Source organism: Anarrhichthys ocellatus, unplaced genomic scaffold, assembly GCF_004355925.1.
Source record: "Anarrhichthys ocellatus isolate YVR2014 unplaced genomic scaffold, GSC_Weel_1.0 scaffold25, whole genome shotgun sequence".
In the NCBI taxonomy this organism is placed as follows: Eukaryota; Metazoa; Chordata; class Actinopteri; order Perciformes; family Anarhichadidae; genus Anarrhichthys; species Anarrhichthys ocellatus.
The window spans coordinates 2,537,416-2,558,235 of NW_022280055.1; the positions used below are offsets into that span (position 1 = coordinate 2,537,416).

General features: G+C 41.3%; 1 protein-coding gene across 15 annotated transcripts in view; it reads right to left on the reverse strand.

Moving 5' to 3' along the window:
* Positions 1 to 352: 352 nt before the first annotated feature.
* syne2a (spectrin repeat containing, nuclear envelope 2a) overlaps positions 353 to 20,820 on the reverse strand; it is an 80,509-nt gene continuing 60,041 nt past the window's right edge. For 12 of the 15 annotated variants that reach the window (XM_031861792.1, XM_031861791.1, XM_031861800.1 and 9 more), the window contains 22 exons: positions 20,083 to 20,314; positions 19,717 to 19,914; positions 18,247 to 18,369; positions 17,078 to 17,233; positions 14,610 to 14,768; positions 13,318 to 13,484; positions 10,950 to 11,112; positions 10,301 to 10,491; positions 9,888 to 10,038; positions 9,112 to 9,294; positions 8,782 to 8,919; positions 8,161 to 8,352; positions 7,544 to 7,835; positions 6,695 to 6,763; positions 4,886 to 5,019; positions 4,608 to 4,734; positions 3,934 to 4,121; positions 3,676 to 3,852; positions 2,692 to 2,820; positions 2,415 to 2,606; positions 1,721 to 1,794; positions 353 to 1,491 (listed from right to left, as the gene is read on the reverse strand). In XM_031861792.1, the coding sequence (XP_031717652.1) occupies positions 1,284 to 1,491; positions 1,721 to 1,794; positions 2,415 to 2,606; positions 2,692 to 2,820; positions 3,676 to 3,852; positions 3,934 to 4,121; positions 4,608 to 4,734; positions 4,886 to 5,019; positions 6,695 to 6,763; positions 7,544 to 7,835; positions 8,161 to 8,352; positions 8,782 to 8,919; positions 9,112 to 9,294; positions 9,888 to 10,038; positions 10,301 to 10,491; positions 10,950 to 11,112; positions 13,318 to 13,484; positions 14,610 to 14,768; positions 17,078 to 17,233; positions 18,247 to 18,369; positions 19,717 to 19,914; positions 20,083 to 20,314 (3,643 nt within the window). In that variant the 3' untranslated portion in view covers positions 353 to 1,283. The remainder of the gene's footprint in view (positions 1,492 to 1,720; positions 1,795 to 2,414; positions 2,607 to 2,691; positions 2,821 to 3,675; positions 3,853 to 3,933; positions 4,122 to 4,607; positions 4,735 to 4,885; positions 5,020 to 6,694; positions 6,764 to 7,543; positions 7,836 to 8,160; positions 8,353 to 8,781; positions 8,920 to 9,111; positions 9,295 to 9,887; positions 10,039 to 10,300; positions 10,492 to 10,949; positions 11,113 to 13,317; positions 13,485 to 14,609; positions 14,769 to 17,077; positions 17,234 to 18,246; positions 18,370 to 19,716; positions 19,915 to 20,082; positions 20,315 to 20,820) is intronic. The other 3 variants (XM_031861806.1, XM_031861799.1, XM_031861793.1) reach the window with 2 other exon arrangements.

Below are 20,820 nucleotides of genomic sequence, written 5' to 3' on the forward strand. Positions count from 1 at the left end.
TTCTGCAAACCTTTGAGTAGAGAAACCTCTCTTTGGATCTGCAGAGGCACTTTGGTGTCAGCAGGATCTTAAAAAGTCACTTTTTCCATTTTTGACCTTGTTCTTGATATGTATATCTGTCCAAAGAGGTGAAGTTGCTGAACTTTTCTTGAATTTAATCCTTGCTACATGCTATACTAAGGCTTTTTTCCCTTTTTTCGACATACTATAGCATGACTTTTTTAAGACATACCATGCCTTTTTAATGACTTAATGACATATTACACTGACTTTTTATGACTTACATAAACATATATATATATATAAAGGCCTCTTCACTGACCAAAGCATATACTGCATCCCTCTGTAAAGTGCATATTTACATTTTTATTTGTTCATCATTCTAGGCAAAACAATTACTTTGAGTAAACAGAGTTAAGAAAATGTTTACTAACAAAAGTAGGAGCATACATCAACCATTTGATGTTATAAATAACAATTGTATTTTTACGTTTTGTACATACAAGTTCTCCTGCTAAATCTACAGTGTTTCAACAGTGCACTGGGAGGCATAAACATGTCTACTTACGATCAACTCAAGACAAATAGCCTCTAAAAAATCATGTTCACACAATTATGTATGAAAGTGCTGTATTTTTCAACAGTAGGCTTCATAAAGATAACATTAACATTTTAACAAGTGTCTTTGATGTAAAAAATAAACTTTTTGAAGAGTTCATTCCCACATAAAAATAGATTATGCATGATTTTCTTTTAAGCGCCAGGTTATACAAAAATAAATGTCAACAGTTCATAAAATCTAACGGGGAGTTGTTACAGTCACTATTATGCTGTTTGGAAATTCTTTCTTTTCATCTTAATTCCAGCGTCTCGTTATCGAATGAACTCACTGGAATATGTTCGCTGTATCTCAGATATGTATCTTACCTGTTATTGTTATTACACTGTATGTTTTCTGCTTTACCCGTCTACAAGTGTCAAGATACCCCATCTACTGTGTCACTCCTTAAAGGGAGATCTCCAAGAGGCTGCAGATCTCTCCATTATTAAACTACAATATCTGCATTTTTCATCACATGTGGTGGTTTTCCAAATTCAAATGGTTAATTTTGTTTGTGAAATAAATACAATCTGTTCAAAGACCCCTTAATAACTTTTTTGGAAGACAATCACTTCATCAGCTTAACATCATTTCTACATGTTTGTTCAGGTGTGGCAAAAAGGTGGCTTGTGATTTTCATTATGTTTTCAGTCTTTATATCTTCTTCCTAAGTACATTTCTGTTAGGTTGGCGGTGGGCCGTTGGTGTAGCGTAACATGGGGTAGAAGGACCGGGCGAAGTTGTTGGCCCCAGTACAGCCGGGGTCGCTCTCTGACTGGGGAATCAGACAGGGGAGGAGCAGGAGAAACAGTAGGAGGAGGTGGAGGGGGAAGGCAGCTCGAAGGACCCGGTAGAAGAAGGAACGAGGCGGGGGCGAGCCTTTCTTCTCTCTGCATGACGCACAAGACACATGGACAAAGTTTATTACAGGAATAAAGCACATACACACACTATTGAGTGATAAGGACATATTGTAACAAAATCAGGAGAGCCTGCAAACACTTTTGAGTATCTGCAGTCTTTTGTAAGTCAACTTTTCATCAACAAATGATGGATTTCAGACATCATTAAATAGTACTGTATTAATAAATGGCAATATACTGAAGTCTTTCTGCACACCTTTGAGTAGAAGAACCTTTCTTTGGATCTGCAGATGCGCTTTGGCCTTGGACGTCTGATGCAGTTTCACAATCCTGAATGAAAGACATATTATTTCACCATCCCTAATTTCAACATACACAGGGTGTCCCGCAGGATCTTAAAGTGTATTAAAAAAGTCTTAAACATATATAGTTTTCTTGACCTCCAATTCCTTTACTTGTGACACAACACACATAAAAAAAGACAATAACATTAAGGACTGATATAAAGTAGCCTACAGTAATTCTATTCAAAAGAGTTCAAGTGTGTGTGTTAGTGTTACGGGGAACAAGATTGTTGCTCTCGAGTATTAGTGATATTACTCTTTCTAATAAACCTTGAATTGGGTTAGTCGCTCAATTCATTCCCTTGTGTTTTATTCCCACTGCATCAATCTGAATTTTGTTGCATTAGCTGTCTCTGTTTTACAATAAATGTTTAGAAAATGTTAGTTTAAGTGTGTCGCTGATGTAACTTTAGCACTCGGAAGTGGTGATGAGGTCTTAAAGTCATGGAAATGGTCTTAAAAAAGGTCTGAACAGGTATTTCATTTCAGGATCCCTGCATATACCCTGTGGTAACAATCTGGTTTTTAAATATAAGAAGTTCATAAAAATTCTTTCAGGATTGCTGTTTGACATGACAAAGAAAAGTGTATTCGTTAAACTCTCACCAGACGCTGTTGAAGAGAGCTGAGGTCGCGGGCCACTTGCCTCAGCAGACACTTCAGTTTGCTGCTCGTCACATGGAGCTTCTCCTTGGCCTCGTCGGTCTCCTCGGCCTCGTCCTCAGGCTGCAGCTGAGACCACAGAGCCTGGAGGGAGGCCTGCTGAGTCTGCCTGCCCTGCAGCTCCTTCTGCAGCTCCTTCAAACCACAAACGTAAGAGATGGTGACAGGGCAGCCTCAGCAGGACAGTGAATCTTTGACAACAACATGATTATCCGCTTACTGTGAGCGTGCTGAGATGTAGTTGCAGGGCTCGAACAGGTGTGGCTGGTTCACTGATGTCCACTGCATAGCGTCTGCTCTCTGCGTGGGCCAGCCACAGCAGCAGGGAATGGAGGGTTTCATGGAACTCCTGTGTGGAGAACAATAAAATAAGTGGTATTTAGAAGCAATTGGATCTTTGACTTAATGCAATACTGTGCAAAAATGTATTGCTTAGAGATTTGGCACAACCTACATTTTTTTACTACAAAGTTTTGGATAATATACAGGATTTTACACAAATACTCTTCGTAGATTTATTTTTTGTGACATTGGGGATGAACACTCAAATAGCAATAAGTATAACACAAAACGCACTTCTACATGATGCAAGTTTGGGATGCGGAGCGGGAACGAAAGAGACACCATTCTCCCCATTACAAGTCAGTGTACCATCAAATAATGAAGCTGTTATTTTTATATAGAAAGTTGCATCATTTTGCTTTAAGTAAACTACAGTGTAGAAATACTCAGTTACAAGTAATTATGTATATGTACAACGGTGTTAGCATCCAAATACACATAAAGTACTCAAAGTTAAAGTACTCATCATGCAGATTTTTGCTAATCTTTGCTAAAATGAGCACCGACTTTGAAGCTCTTTATTCTGTATGCGATTATAAGAGTCCAAAGAACGCAAACTAACGCACTACGTTACCTTGAAACGCTTAGAAATATGTTGTTTGTGGACAGCTACATACGTAGTGGAAGCGTTTATTTTATAATGGGCAAATAAAAAATGTCTACAAGCTGTGTGAATGGCATTAAAATACAAAAGAAAAGAAGAAAGGGAAAGTCTGATAAACTCAATAGAACAATCCACCTTAAGTAACACTTCAAATTAAAAAAACATACAGAACAACAGTAATGGCATAGAGCAAATAGTCATTCATATTTTAAGACACCACAAGACTATAATAGTTTATTATGAATACTTTCTTCTCACCTGGCAGCGCATCAGTGTTTTCCTCAGACTGGTGTCCCACTGCTGGAGGCCTGTACACGCTCGGCCCCAGCCTTGGTTCATGCCAGCCACTCTCTCCTGTAGTTCTGCTGCTTCCCGAGCTCGCAGGTTGACAGACAGCATGATGGACTTGTAGCGAGTAAACGCCCTCTGCATCTCCTGCAAGAGAACATCCATGAATATGAACACAAAAGCTGAATACTTAGCATCAGATCTGTTGCGTTTGGTCTTAAATGTCACCTTTAGTTCTGTGGCTCTGGCTGCCATGTCCTCAATACTGGCTGCTGGGTCGGACTGCTGGAGGTGCTCTAGCTCCGGAGTCACCTTGTCCAACCAGGAAGTGATGTCGTCGAGGTCAGATGTGAGATGACGGGCCTCCTGTGGGCTCCTGGACTGAGCCTGGATCAGCTCCCAGCGTTCAATCACACCTGAGAGAGCAAAAACATTCACTGATGTTGAAGTTTGTGCTGTTTTTTGTCACAAGATGCTATGAGAAGCTTACCATCATTAAATATGGATGAATAGACATTCGCACCAGCCATGTATCCTGTGGATGCCAATGCTTACAACTTGTCACACAGACATGAAGAAACAGCAGCACATGGGGCCAGTTTACAGACGATTTTTAAAACACAACACTCAAAGGAATACATCCCTATATCTGTTGCATGGCTCTGCTCTCAAAATGTTTATTGTGTTGTAAAACATTTTCGTGGACTGGCCTCAGATGCTCTTTTATTTATCTGTCTGACAAGCTGGAACTTCTTTTAAACATTAAAAGCATTTTTCTACCGTTTCAGGCATCCATTGGTTTCTAATCTTTCAACCCGCTTGGTTGAGTTGAGCCGAGTTGAGTATTGAGCTGTACAATCCAATACAGTGAATATCAAGTCATACGTCGCAGCGTCTCCCACCTGACTGTTTGTCTGGGGCAGTCAGTCCCCTCAGACCGAGGTCTTCCAGCTGCTCCTCATCATCCAGGATCAGCGAGACTCTTTTAATGTCCTCAATGCTGCCGCTGCACTCAGACATGAGACGCAACTGCAGACACAAGAAAGACGCTGTTAGTAGAGCACACACTGTGAGAAGCATCTACTCATATTTATACAGTAATTGTTTTCTCTCCATGTCCTCCCCAGTTAACTGGTACTGGTTTACTTGTCTCCAGTAGAGCGGTAGCTTTGAAACGTACATAGCCCTGCTTTAGAGGGGTGCTGGTGAGGGTGGGAGGAGCCTCAGTGTGGCCCTCTGAGTCCAGCTGTGTTTCTGTGTCTCCCTGTGATCGCCATCTTGGACACTCGTGTACAGCCATGGACCTGCTTGAAACTGAAACACAAAAAAATAAAAGTTATTTACACCAGCATTAATATGAAACACCCTCATCTTTGACAAATCTAATAGTATTTCCTACTAAAAACCTCTAATTTGGGTATACTGTATTTCTCAAATTTGCTGACCTATAACAACACCGGTTATTATTGGTCGGGGAGGCAAATTGTGAGATGCAGGTTTTTTGTTTTGGTGAGAGATATTATACTTTCTTAACTGTAGCTCTCTATTTGGGAGATAAAAACATACTCTCCCTGTATGCCAGGAAATGTCATTTGGAACAATTTACTATTGTCAACTCACTTAATGCCACTGAAGGAAATGTCACTGGAAGAACATTTACAGCTATCAGTGATGGGAACTCTTAAGTTACAAAACTTCATTTTACAAAACTGCATCCAAAGAGCTACTGGCAGCTATGGGCGTGGCTTAGGTGTGATGAGACGGAGAGGCGACTTTCTTTCTAAAAAAAACAATGGCGGCTTCTGAAGAGGTTTGCGTAGATGTCGCAATAACATTACTTTTACCTGAACTGCAGAGTAGTTTTTCATTGAGAGAAGAGCAAAGTACTGAAGAATTTTCTTTGCTTTTCTCCCGACTGGCTTTGGTAAGAGTTTGATTGACAGATGGCTCATCCAATATTTTTTTTGAAAGTGACTGCCCTTTTCTAAACTGTTTCCAATTATGGCATCTCAGACGGTTCTGTACAACAAACCATCTGGTGGGTCAGATTAACATTAGATACCTTATTTTAAATTACTGTGAGAAATGATGGTGAAGAAACAGGCCATTTTAAGACAGTGTAAAACTCAGTGAAGGAGGCTGATCAATGGGCTATTCAAGGGTTTTTATAGATGTGTCTAGAAATTATTGGATTAGTAAAGTAGATGAACAAAAATATGGTAAAACAAAGTGAGGAAGGTCTCAAGGAAAATAAAAAAAAAAAAAAAAGTTATGGGATTACATGATGAGGAAAGTGCCGAAAGAAAAAGGGGGGAAGATAAAAGACAGGATGTTGGGGGACAAAAGGATGAAAGGGACTAAAATTAACACAACAAAACAGATTGGACTGGTAAAAAAAATGAAAGGAAGGTTGGTGTGGAAAGACACATGAAAAGAAAGCAAATTCAGTATACGTGAAAAAATAAATGAAAGAGATCTATCCTCGCAAAGGCTAAACAAAAGTCATGGTCACCCGAAAAGGAAAAATAGTCAATGACATAATTCATGCAGCTAGTGACAAGCTTGACCAAAATTAGACCCGCGTTATTAGTACAGAGCCAATAAAATTCCTATTTGGCAAGAAAACATAATAAATCAAACTACTAAAATAAAATGTCTGCTTTATTTATATCCTACTTATTAGCCAGTTAGTGCTTTTTTTATTTTTATAATTTAGACCACAGTGCGTCTAAAATGAAGAACACCAGCTTAAAAAAAGGTGTCAGAGAAAGAAAAAGGTACAAAGCGTTTGTGTACGCACTGAAAGATTTTCCAAACCACAGCTACAGGAAGCAAAGTATCAGAGCAGCAGCAATATCACGACATGCAAATAGATGCAAAGTGATACATGAGCTGCTCGAAGATATTTGTTGGAAACCCATTTCACCATGAAGATTCAAGGAGTGGACTATTAAAGCAGAAGTTGAAGATGTTCTTTTTTTTATCCTACCCAGTGAGGAGGCTCGTAGGGCCTCCGGGGCTTCGACAAATTCCTCCTGGCTCTCAGTCAACTCCACCTCTGAGAGGAGAGAGGGGTCAGAGTGGAGACGTATGGATGTTTATGATTGTGTGTGTGTATTTGTGTGTGTGTGTGTGTGTGTGTGAAATGGATGTTACATTTTGTCTTTTTTTTTAAAGGGGTAGTTTGTATTTTTTTGAAGTGGGGTTGTATGAGGTACCAAAGTAGATGGTGGTCGGCACGCCCCCCAATTCAAAGAAATACACAGAAGTACCAGCACAGGAGCAAAGCGCTGTACTGTTGTGGACGGGGTAGCCACCTAAAAGACAGGCTCATCCAAAAACTGCCATAATCTAAAACTCCTGTCTGCTTCTCCAAACTCTGGGCGTGTGGACCGCCATCTACTGTACACTGACTATGGATAAGTACCTCATAAAACCCCATTTGAAAAAATCAGAACTATCACTTCAACATCTTAGAAATCCAATTAAATCAGATGTTTATCATATCATTTTTCAGCAAAACTGAAGTAATCCTCTTCCACCACAGGAGCTTTTTCAGTAATCCAGGATGATATTTAGGGACTCAAAAGCTTTCCTTGCATTTTGACTGGAGAAACTAAATCTAAATTTAAAGCCAAGGTTCCTGGGTGTCAAACAGTCTTTCAGGCTTTCAGGTGTTTCTAGTCTCCTTTCATCTGCTTGTCTCTTTTGCAACAACCATTCAAACACCAGTCACATAAGGGATAATGCCCTATGACCCTGTGACATTTAAAACCCTTACAGCAATAAAAACTAGGAAACCTGAAACTGGATGAACCGTTAATCAATATGTTTTTACCTGATAGTGCACTGAAGTAAGTTCTGCCATCCTCATGATCTTCCTCCTCCTCGTCATCCTCATGGGACGACGACGACCCTCCTACGTCTCCAGTGTGGTCCCACTCCAATGGCAGGGAGTCCACGCTCACCGGTGTCTCCCGCCCCGAGCGCTCCAGCGAAGAGGCCAGCAGGCGGGTGGGCGTCGCCGGGAGGCTTCCATGGCTCCGCCCAAGCCACGGTCGGCCAATCAGCTCCAAGCTCGACTCCAAGGAAAAGGTAGTACCAGAGAGCACCGGTTCTTCTCTGATCAACTACGGTGAAGAAATAGAAGGTATTCAGCTCGTCACTTGCGGACCAGACCTTTTTGGTTTGTGCCCCTGAAATTCAAAATTGAACCCCCTGTCTGAGCATCTCAGGGGTCAATTTCACCATGTTTAAAACATATAAGCTGCGATTTACAACATGGGATCATTTGTTCTCTAGTATATTTGGAGACGTTTCACCATGAAGACTCCCGAGCCCTCTAGGACTCAAAAATGCTAGAATTTCACCATCATCGTCATTTACTTAGGCATGAATAAAGTTCTGAATAGAAGAATGGATGTAGTTTATGTGTGTGTGCTCCATCCAGCTCACCGGGGGCTGGCTGAGACGCTGGTGAAAGCGGACCAGTCTGCTGAAAACCTCCTGGCAGTAGGAGTGCAGCTCCTCCAGCTCTTCTTCTATCAGCGCTGCATCCTGCAGTGAGCTCTTCTGGATTAGACCCTCTCCAAACACTATCAGCCCGTCAATGCGCTCTGTGTTCAGGGTGATCTCCTTCTGGAAGCTCTGCAGGAAAGAGGATTGAACGGTTGGATGAACAAACGGAGTCAGTAATATGAGGAGTTTCAGAAAACCAAAGGGAACCAAACACAACTGCTAATAGTATTTGTTACAGGCCTCTGGTCAACGAGCTGAAACAGAAATCTTCCAAAAAAATGACTCACGGTTTAAAAATGAAGCCAGTTCCCTAAACATCTTAACATGCATTGCTTTTAATGGCTGCAACATGTAAGCACCAAGAGAACTGGCTGAAATAGTTTCTAACTCTAAGATAATTTCTCCTCTAAAAGATATAAAGGCTTAAAGTCAGACAAATTAAAAATAAAAAAACAAACTGAGCAGAGCTTTTTTCCTAACAGTGAGCGTGACTTGCAGTTCGAGCCTCGTCCGGTCGCTATAAAACAAGTGTCTGTAGGTGTTCCAGTGTGTCCTCACATTGAGCTGTTGGATCTTGTGATGGACGTCGCTCTCTGAAAAGTGTTCGACGTTGGTGAGCTGCAGGTCCAGCTCGGTCAGCCACACCAGCATGCTCTCCCTGGTGCCTTCAAATTCCTCCCTTTGGCCGGTGAAATACTGAGAGAAAGGTGAAGCAGTATATGATATATATACATTTTTAACACTACTGTTTGCTATGAATTAAAGCCATAAAATGCCCCCAGAAATCATAGCGTGATGACAGGGAATAAGGGGAAAGGGAAAGAACAAAAATTGTGGACGCTGCGGGTCATGGTCATCGCCTTTCATGCCCTCTGTCCTGTGCTGTACCTTGAGTCTGCGGAGGATGGCAGCCACCCTGCGGTGCAGGTTGTCCCAGCGGCGGTTGCCTTCATGGACCATGGCTTTGAGCTGGCTGGCGCGGTCAGTGCGGTTCTCTCTGGCCAGGCGGCGGTACTGGTTATTGACTAGTTCCAGCTGGGTCAGCCGCTCATGAACTTGCCTTTGGAAACCCTAAAAAGTACAGGGCAAGATGGGATGAGTTATAGAGTAACAGAAAGGAATTATGGCTTTAAATATTCTAACAAGTCTTGTGAACACATTGAACTTATTTATACCATTACATGTTTTCTTTTACTTTTGTGTGACTCACCATCCTCCTTCTTGTCCAAAATTATTTGGTGTCAATTATGAAAATCAATTAATCATTTAAGTAATTTTTTAAAAATCGCAAATATTTGCTGGTCTTCTACAAAGTTTAGTGACATCTTTGGGTTTTTACTGACAAAAAAAAAAGCAATTTAATATGTCAACTCTTGGTAACCATGACAGATTAATTGATAATGAAATGATATTTTGATTTACTTCACATGTGTATCTTTATTTTCTTGCTGCAAGAAAAATGGTAAACGAGTAGTATTTTTGTATTTATCTAACAGACACCAGAAAGAACACCTACTCTGTCAGGCAACAATTCAAGGATGGATTTATGGATTTAGTCACATCCAATTTAATACAGAACAATGTATTTCCCTTTGAGAAAACAAATAAGCATTCAAAAACAGAGCTACTTCAAGTCTGTTCTGTCTGCCGACGTCCCAACTGACCTCGAACTTCTTGAGCTCCTCCTTGGCGACGGTATAAAGGACGTCTGCAGAGTTGGGATTGGCAGCGGTGCGCTCGGCCATCTTGAGCCAATCCTCAAACCGCGAGTAGTCATCGAGGAACTTGCACCAGAGTCTCCAGGTCTCCTCGATCCTACAAGGACACACCGTACTGGAGTTAGAGTTATTCTATGACGCTGATGAAGGCTTTTCTAACCAACGAGTGGACCTTTCTTTTGAAATTTAAAACTCAAGCTTTAAATTATTCATTTGATTAGAAATTAACTAATTCTAATGTAATAATTGGTGTTGCGTGGTTTCTGTGATCTGACTGATTTATATCTGGGGAAAAGTGTGAGGACACCATACAGTATGTACGTGTGTGTGTGTGTGTGTTTGTGTATTTTAGCGCCTACCTGAGCCTCCTGTCCAGAGCCATGGCACAGATGGCCCTCCAACGCTGGTCCAGACTGTGGCTGGTTTCCTGCACGGAGTCACTCTCCGCCTCGGTGCCGCCAGCAGCATCTTCGTCCCGCAGCAAAACGTCGCACAGACTGAGTACTGACACGACGCCCTGCGTATGCTGCTCAATGTCCCTCTGCAGCTCCTGGACAGGCACATGGACGGACACAAAGTCAGACATGGCATCAGACCATACCCAGTGAAACCATGTGTTAAACATCAGTCAACAGACGTACAGATGGAGGACAGGAGCTCACTGCATGAGACCACCCACTCCCAAAATTAAACAAAGAACAGTTATAAATGATTAATCATAAACAGAGACAAAGACTAAGTGGGAGTGACAGTGAAGCAGAACAACAAAGTGTGAGAAGAAATATTCAATTAAAGTGTAACAATACTAACAATACTATAAAGACAACGAGACGACACAACAACACAAATCTAACGAAATAGAAAACAGAGTGAAAACACGAAAAATTAAGACAATAAAAGAAAATACGAATAAAAAAAGAAAATTTGAGTTTCAAGACAAAACTCCTCACTCAGTTTAAACCACTGGTGGACTGGCTTATCGATAACAGAGTGTGTGTTTCTGTGTACCTGCTGCTCGGCCAGCCTCCTCTGGATCTCCTGGTGGTGACAGACGCTGTAGGTGATCGGTCGGGACAGTTCGGCCTCGATGCGAGAAAGCCACGAGCGGAGATTACTCATGTTCTTATCCAGCTGCTGCACCGCCACCAGAGTCTCCTTCAGCTTCTTCACCCTAAACACACACACACACTGCTTTATTAACTTTATCTTCCAATTTTCAAATGAAGTAATCCATATTTAAGTAAGCAATCATGACTGCATCTCGTCCCTTTGTATGAAATACATATTTTTGTACATAACCTTGAAAGTATATATAAAAAGGACAAAATGAAAAAACAGATACAAACACAGGAAAAAGGCAAACAGAGAGAAAATTAAAGAAGCTCTCTTCTAACCTACAACATTCTCATCTTATTATGTAGTACAACTTCCAAAATCACCATGGTAACTGACCCCGTCATGAAGACACGCACACACACACAGGTGTCATAGCAACCCTTGGGACAATAAGAGCTCTCTTCTGAAGCTTGAAAGCCTGAAGTGTGATCCCCATTGGGAGTTTGATCCCCATTTGATCCTTCCTCTCCTGTCGAGGTCCAGTAGGGAGACGCTCTTCACCAAAATATTAGGCATTGAAAACCGCTGAGTGTCAGCGGCAGGCTGAAGAATTCATGAAAGGGTCCCAACAGATGCCGGACATTTGCACTGTGCACAAGTACATACGTTGAGAGTCTGAATAGATCTGGTCTCATGAGATCCAATTTTCTTTTTGGGTGGTTCTTACTTCTTCAAGTGGCTCGTTTAGATTTGAGATTACAATTACGACCAGCATAAAGTTCATAGACGGTCTTGGAAAAGGTTATGTTAATGGTAATTAATTATGATTTTTTATTTTTATTTTTAGACACAGTTCTTATAAAACTGCTTGTACCAAGATAACTTTAAACAATCATGGACCGAAATTTGCAATGTTTTGCTAAATGAAAATAAAAATCCTTCGAACTAATGGACCTAAAAAACAATATATTTTACTCTGTTGTTGGAAATGTCAACTGATTTCTAGCCCTAGTTACAGTTCAGGAATAATGTACATTATATTCAGTGTGTGTAGTTAATGTGCCTTTATGTTTATGGCCGTGTAATTAAGACATAATAGAGTCAGTGTAAATTCTGTCCTGAAAATACTCTTCCCCTCTGCAGATACAACCATCCGTGTCAACTAAATTGTCCGTCTTTCTTTCACTCCCGCTCTACCTCTGACAGCCTAACAAAGGTTGTGTCTTTGTTTTGTGCCCAACAAAGACACAAAACCCGGTCAGGGGTCCTCGCAGAGGAAAAAGAGACCTGAGGAGAAGGAACGGAGCAGAAAAGAGCTGGAGGATAAGTGAGGATATAAGGTTGGAGTTCAAGTTACTCAGAGACGTAACTCTCTTCACCTTACTGTGCATGTGCTTCTTTAGTGGTTATTGAATTCTATCGTTTCACTTTTACATACATAATGATGCTTAGACTACTTGATTATTGCATTGCATCAAATTAGTTGTTGCCAGCAGCTGAATTAAAGGCATGAAGACCACTAAGAAAAGTGTGGTAAAATATAATGTAAAAAATGTCCAGCTTCTTATTTGTTCCTAATGTTTAAAGCAACTTTTCATAAAAATACCAGGGAAATTTAACCGGTCAATAATTTAGTATTACACTATTCAGCATCTTAGCTGCATGGGATCAAGCCCTCTGAACTTTGAGAATCAGTGATTAATGCATGCCGACAGACACGGCCCCTCCCATACTAACCCACCCTCCCTCATGTCATCCCACTCTGAGTCAGTGGGGACATATGGTACTGTCTGAGACGTAAACACAGCTTTTTTTTTTCTTGATGGTGTGGGGGTAGCTTGTATGTGAAGGTCTGTATCTTCAGCTCTTACGCAGGACTGTCCATCTGTCTGAGGGGAGGGGTCGGGCCAGTAACAGTTTACCATCACAGCTTAACCTACAGTCTGTACATTAGAAGCCATGTATTCCTGACAGCTGCAGAGCACGACGAACATAACAGCAGGTGGACGGATCCGCATTAGAGCTATTGTTCAATTACAGGCTCCCAGTTAAAGCCCTTCTGTCCATAATGATGCTTTTTAATGTGGAGTGGCTTTGCTGTGAAAGGTGTCTGTGCGGAAGGCTAATAATGTGCCATTTATTGTGTTGTACTGAAAAAACATCCACACAGATTTTTTTATCTAAAAAACCTTTTAGCAATTGCCATTGAAAAGTCAAATAATTGTTTGCTTTCTGAAAAGTGATTAAATTGCAAAAAAAAACAAACACACACATACATGTAAGTGGGCGAGTAAGTTTCTACTTCTGTGGCTGTACTCACCTGGCTTCGATCTGGTGGAAGAGGTTGTGCCACCGGTGGTTGACCTCCTGCAGCGAGCCGTGGACCTGCGTCTGCTTGGCCTCGTCACTGGCTAACAACAGCTGCTCACCCAGCTGCTTCAGGTGGCTTTTATTCTCACTGAACAAGTTGATTTCCTCCATGCAGTCCTGTGGAAACATGACATTATAACATTGTGCATGCTTTATGAATGTCATGCCCCGAAAGAAAAAAGAGAAGGAGAACTCTCACAAACTGTGTCTATCCAATGCAGGTTACATCTAAAATCTCTTTGGATTGTTTTATTTATTTGTGTTTTACAGTAGGCTGATGGAGATTTTTTCAGTAGTGTTATCATGTACGATACATGATTTTATATTATGGATGTAAATTTCAACCGGAGTAGAAATTATTTATGCCCAATGCTCATGAAGCACAACTAAACTGCATGTTTTATGCTCATTTGGTCAATCTGTTATTGCTTTAGGACACCAAAAGGATGAGAGGTAAGCATCTTTGTTATGACATAATCTTGTCTATTACAGAACAGCTTTAAATGACCAGCAAAACACAAAGATGGATTTCAGTTCAATGTCAAGTAAAGAGGAATGCTTTTAAGCACTTCCCCTGTTCAGTGCTCCGTTCATTCAACCTGCCAAACAGCTGTTTCCGTGCCCTGGAGCAGTCCGTTATCAATGGGGAGTGCCATCTTTAGCTATCCAAATAACAAAGAGGGACTATCAAGTGCCACTCATTTTCTCATCTCATCGAACAACTCAAAACAACGATCTTGCAGCGATCAAACCAATTATTATCTTGTTGAGTAAATGAGCATGCTTCACGATGAGACAGGAAGGCACAAAAGGCTTTCAGTCACTGAAAGGACAACGATTGTGTATGAACAAGGGAAGTGCAGCCATCCCATTCCAGGCCACCATCTGTTATAAACAGCATAATTCATGTTGCTCATGTATGGATTTTAACCTACATGTAATCCCTCCATGATTGTGGGAATTACAGAATGTGTTATTTATGAAAAATAGTGTGCAAGAAGCATCCAGTAAATTTATTTTATAATGTGCCTAATAATACCTGCAATATACAGTAAGCTCTAATCCAGTAGTCATATCTGGAAGAGTCCAATTTCATCCAAATTTCAGAATACTGGTCACTCTGAACAATGTTATGTCCTGATGTAGTCTTGTGTGGACAGTTGAAAAAGAGTTTTCAAGTGAAAACACCTGTTCTTCCATGTGTTTAGATGGGAAGATATTAATATTCATAAGATCTTGTACCTTCTTCAGTTTCTCCACCATTTCCTGGATGCTCAGCTCTCCGCTGTGGCACACCTTGTTCTCCATCTGAGTCAGCCAATCACAAAACTCTTTGTTCTTCTCGTTGAAGATGGTCCAGGCATTGAGACGGTCTGCAATTTCTTGTCGGCGCAAGGATACCTAGGAAGAGTGATACGAGTGTCATTTAGCGACTCTGCACACGTTATGGTAGAGAGACAAATGTCTAAGTATCAGGTGATAACCCTTTTATGATTTCACATTGAACACACAAGTTACATATTGCATGGAAACTGAAGCTGTACATGACCGACAGCAGATAAGTATTGGTTTTATATCTGCATTACCAACTTTTTATGCAACTATCAGGCTAGTTTAGGGTAACCAGATGACTGTTTTTCAGGGACAAACCAGGGATTATGGCGCATTGACCACACCAAGCACTAAACATTAATAATAACATTTAAACAAACCATAAATCTGACGACATTTACACCAGCAAAATAAATGGGTTTCAGTTACTAAACAGACTTGCTGGGAACAACTGCACGCAAACATCTTTTAACTGTCTGACGTGCACAAACGAAATTTGACAAATGTCAATCCAATCTGAAACTGGGTTATTTCTTATGATACTTATTACTTATGATATCTAAGATACTCTGACCTAATTCTACTGTTGAACAGTACATTTTGTAGATTAGAGCTTGGTGCAAAGGGACAAATAACCTGGTAAAGTACTAAAGAAAAGTACTGTTCCATACAGCAGATTACATGGTACTGATGTCAATAAAAAAACAGCCAAATGAACTGAATATTAATGGTTTTCTTTTAATACCAGTGCCATTTAATCTCTATCAGAATCAGTAATCAACTGAAATCCCTAAGGGACTCTGGCTGTTTGATAAAACTAACAAGGTCCATTTTCCTAATGACAGCTTAATACCATGAGAACACCCCATTACATAGCTGAGGAGGGGGGCCGATGCTCTTTTGGAGGTTAAAGGGCTTAGCGAGCCCACAAGGCATGATTGAACCAGCTATATTTTACTGCTCCGTGGCATTTATTTGATTCAAATGAGCCCTGCTTTGGTTTTAATGTACCAACACTGCTGCGCCTTTTGGACTCTGGAGAATTTAGGGAGCATTGTGAGCTGCCGTCACCCCCGTGAGGACTGGAACAAAAGAGCCTGTCCCCTGAATCCCTTCAGCCCAGCCAGGCCATCTGCTCAGCGGACCCATTCCAGTGGCTTCCCCCACCTACAACCTGTTAACTATGCAGAGGAAACGGTTGTGGCTCAGATCCATGCCCTGTCAGCCATGTCAGGAATGAATAGGGATGAAACATCTTGTGTGTAATCTAAAAGATGAAATTAGTTGTGTTTCCTCAAAAAACCTTTTTTTGTTACATGAAACAAGAACGATTCAACCTGTGTACAAGCATGTATGCTTTAACATTTGATATGCAGTAACTGGTAGGGCTTTCCTTGAAGACATCCAATGGTCTTCGGAAAATTATGTGTTTTGTGTATGAGGTTTTTTTTGGGGACGAATTTAAGAATTATGTAGTAAGGATGAGCAGCTACTGTACCATACATGTACAGATAAAAAAGAGACATACAGAACACCACACAACAGAAAACATCCTGGCGTCTATGGCAGCATCTGTGAATCCCAATAGCTCCTGCCAAGACAGGAGCAGGTGGAAGCAGCCAGCTCTGAGTGGGGACCCAATTAGCATGACTGCAACGAACCCATAATAACGGACCCAGGCATGTCATAACCGTTGCTTTCTCAAGAACAAGTGCGTGTTTGTGTTTAAGCCAAAAGACTTAACTGTAGGAATTTGAGGCCATGTCTATACAGTAGAGCTGCTTTCACAAATAATGCAGTTACAGAATTAGCGGCCTGTTTCTGTAAGAGAGTTGATTGTTCTGTTAACGCAGTGCGTCCGGGCGAGGAGCTAATTACAACCTGAAAAGCTGTCAAGTGACTGCATAAAGCTACGCTTTTCTTTATATGCTGATACAAGCAGAAGAGGCTCCAAATCCAGAACTATCCCATACAACACACATCTAGTATAAACAATAAGCTTACATTTTTGCACTTTTGCAGTACAAATGTTAAGAAAACAAATTAATTTGACCTGTATGGGGACAAGTTGCAAGTAGTGTTAACAAGAGGACAGGAAATGTTCCCTCCATGAACCGGCACATGTTGCTCTTTTCTCAAACAAATGAGTGTGTGTATGTGTGTGTGTGTGGGTGTATGTGTGTGTGTGTTCAGCCCCAGTGGTGCAGAGGCTTTGTGCTGCTGGTCAGCGCCAAGACACTTCGGCAACCTTTTCCTCCTTCTCCCCCACTCTTTCCCCCAATCCTTCCTCTCCACCTGCACCATCTACAATCTCTCACTTACTCTGATTCAGTTTTTGGTCTCTCCTCTCTCCCTCCATTTTTTTTGTCAGTTCTCACCTTCATACACAGCTCTTCCCATTGACCGTGGAGTTGCTCCAGCTGCTGCTCCAGCAGAGCCGAGTCACCGGCCGCTACGTACTGGGACAGGTCCGTCTTCATGGTGGCCAATTCCCTAAATCCACCGGTCACACGCTGCAGTAAGAGTTCTGTCTCCTGCATAACACACGCATACACATACAGCCAGTCAGACAGCCGTCTACAAACTGAGTGGACACACTTCTATACCTCTTTCTCGCTCTGACCGTCCAGATTAAAGGGCTGTGGACGGGACAGGGGGAGGGGATAGAAAGGGGGAGGGGAGTGAAAGCATGGGGGTATGGAATAAAAGAAAGGGGGGTAAACCTCAGAGGCGCTCTGGTGGGATGGGCGGTGGCTACTGATGGAGTTGAGGGGTGGAGGAACTTTGGCCAGTTTGCAGACCAGCTGACAGATTCGTGCTGCTGATGTATTAGAAGTTATATGTCAACTGGTGCTTTAATGTATTACACAGTACGAAATGATTACTCATTTTGATTGAGACGAAAACATTATTTGTAATTGTTTGGGGGCAATTTCCGTCCATCAAGTCGTTATCCTTGCAGGTTACGCAATGAACGCTGTCAGTCACAATCAGTGCTTGTTTTCCTGCAAATTCAAACGTGGATACTGAGAAGTAATTTGGGCATTACGTGACAATTTGTGGACTTTTGGGAGACTGCCTCTTCGGGGTCCTGCTAAAGGATTTGCTGCGGGGATATGGACTTATATTTTAGCCACAGGGATGTAGCTAGGATTTTAGATACACTAAGGTTACAAGTCCAAGAGTCCCTAACGGCCAACAGTTGAGTCCTTAGAATGAATTGAATAAGTTAACAGTGACTGTGAAAAGAATACAGTTTTGAACCACTTTCCTTGTTTTCAATAGTAAGGCAAAGTTGGTAAAAATCTGTAAAATAAAATCATGAATTATCATCAGATTTCTGATATTGTTAGGTAATGCTTGTGCTCTTCTATCATTCAACAAATGTATGCTATAATGTACGCTATTGTTTATGCTATGTATGCTATAAACAACTTCCTTCCATTATGAGTAAGTGATGGTACAAGTACTGGGCTGTGATTCATTTCAATACTATTCCAGTAGAATACAGTCAAGGGAACACACAGACTAGCTGTTTTGTAATTACCTGAACATGTTTCTCGCCCTCAGAGTCCTGCGGTGTCTCAGGCAGCGGCTGTTTCAGCATGGCGTTCAGCTCATCCAGTTCAGATGCGATATTGGTTTTCATGTCCTGACACTGAGACCACTTCTTAATAAACAGCAGCAAAGAGAGGAGAGAGATCTCCGGAGTCAGTTCAACAAATATCTGACACGTTATGATCAGTAACCTGTAATGTTTAACCACAAAGGCCTGGGCCGCTATGAAAACCTGCACAGTGTATTTTGGGGGAACTATCTATTGAGAAACATCAATCACGGCAGAGGTAACCTGCTTTTAGATATAACAAAAAAATAAATCATAAAAAATACTGTCTTTGGCTATGTTGCCTTTGCAGTAAAGTGATGAGAAAGTATGCTTAGAATTGTACAATGATATCTGTGTTCTTACTTCCTAATTCTCTAAATATTTCCACAAACAAACCTTTCATATGCTGAAAAGAATGCTTAATGAACCTAAAACATTCATGTCAAATGCTGAAAGGACCAGGACTGCTCAACTTAAAAGTTTTAGGAACTGAAGTCCAAGTATAAACTCAATAAATCCAAAAGAGAGCAGTTCTACTGAATGCTGCTCTCTGTGTGATCTTTGACATGTTGCTCAGAGGGATTTCCCTTTCCTTTATTTAACACAGCTCATGAGTCTCGGCAGCACTTCTGTAATTCAGACAACAGTGATCAGTCAAAGCTCGGAGTTATCCTTAAACTAAAATATCAAATGTAAATTAAAGTATCAACCAATCTGAATTTACCTGACATTTTTTCCTCACTGCTTTGCTCATTTTACGATATTTATATAATATTTTATAAGATTGTAAGTATGTCTGTGATATATGTATAATGCCTGTATGATTTACGAGCCCTGCTCTGTACATTGATGGAATGAAAGGGATCATCACTGGTAACCAGACATCTCCGGATCTGGATCATGGATAGATTTGAGCTTCTCTTTGATCCCTCTTGGCTGGAGGTCTATGCCAGGGCAACACACCAGATTGTGTGTCTGTGTGTGTGTGTGTGTGTGTGTGTGTGTGTGTGTGTGTGTGCGTGTAGGGGTAGGATCAGGTCCTGGATATGGGTCATGTAAAGCTGACCCCTCCTACTCTGTTAATACTGTAAAACATGCTCTTCTCTTGGATTTTTTTAAGTCCAAAGCTGCTCGATATCTGCAAGTTTATCTGGATTCTGAAATATTAAAAAACTATTTCTGAATATTTGTTTTGGCATCAGGCAAAGCAAAAGAAGAACCAGTTAAATTTAGGAGCGGATTCAATTCCTGGGGCGGATACATACATTATTTTTTACTTTCATTAACATTGCGAGAAAGGGCATGGCCTTGGTGGAGGTCTGCGCTTTACGACTGTGGTTCTAGTTTTTGTTTTGAATGTTGAAAATAATAGATAAGAGTGTTAGTATTTAATGAAAATATGGCTGTTACCTGAACAGCTGTGCTGACCAGGTCTCTTCTCCTCTCCAGCAGTGAGGTGGTTCGTTCCCAGGCCTCCTGTATGGCCTGAAGCTCTGACTGCAGTTGGCTCTGACACTCGGACTCTGTCATGGTTTCACATAACTGTCTGCCAGCCCCCAGCGTCTGGGAGTACACGGTGGAGTGCAGACCCAGAGCGTCTCTAACACACTTGGAAAGGGAATGTGGGGAGATACAGTATTTATTGTTTATCATTTTAAACAAATTTAAATATTACATTTCGCACAATTTTACTATTCCGCCACTATAAAGGAAGATTTTTTTTCATCAATGCAAGAAGCTGACTGTACATTCTCACTGGCATCCAAACATACTAACCTGGTAATCATCCGCGCAGCTTTGTAGCCGATGCAGTGTACACACAGCAGGTCCAGCAGGGGGCAGCAAAGGGTCGACGTCCCTCAACAGCCTCCACAAAAGTTTCGAGCCGCGATGGTAGACTCTCCACAAGCCCATTTGTTCTTTTAACAAGGACCTGAGCTGGCCAGCCAAAGCCAACGAGTTGAACCAGCTGTCCCTCACACGGCTAACTTGTGCCATGAGCTCAGATCTGTGAAGGAGAAGAGGTTCCACTTAGTTATATTTTGGAGAAAAACAATCGTACTTGCTGTTAACATCTGTTGGCAAACACGTTGACATCCATCCAGTGAGTGAAAGCTATCAGTGCTCCCTATGGGCATATTACGTTTTGTAAAAAATAAATCAACACATAAAATGGTAGAAGAAAAGTTACAAATAGGTCTGTGATAGTTGCTACATCAACACAAAATCATCAGGATTTTAGGACAGCCTTAAGAAGTTATCGCAGCACGGGCAAGAGAAGAAACTTTCCTTTAGCTCCTTCAAACGAAAACAAAAAAAGAAAGAGCTTTCCAAAGAAATGATTTAGGGACGCTTTGGTGAAAGAGACAGGAAACACCTGCACACACAGCATTTTGTTGTGTGTCTGCAGCTTAAACCCAATGTGTGTGATTCTTGCAAGCGAAGTAAGGAATCAGAGGCAGACAAAGCTATAACCTTGATGACAAGTGGGCGGAAGAAATCACAACTCACATT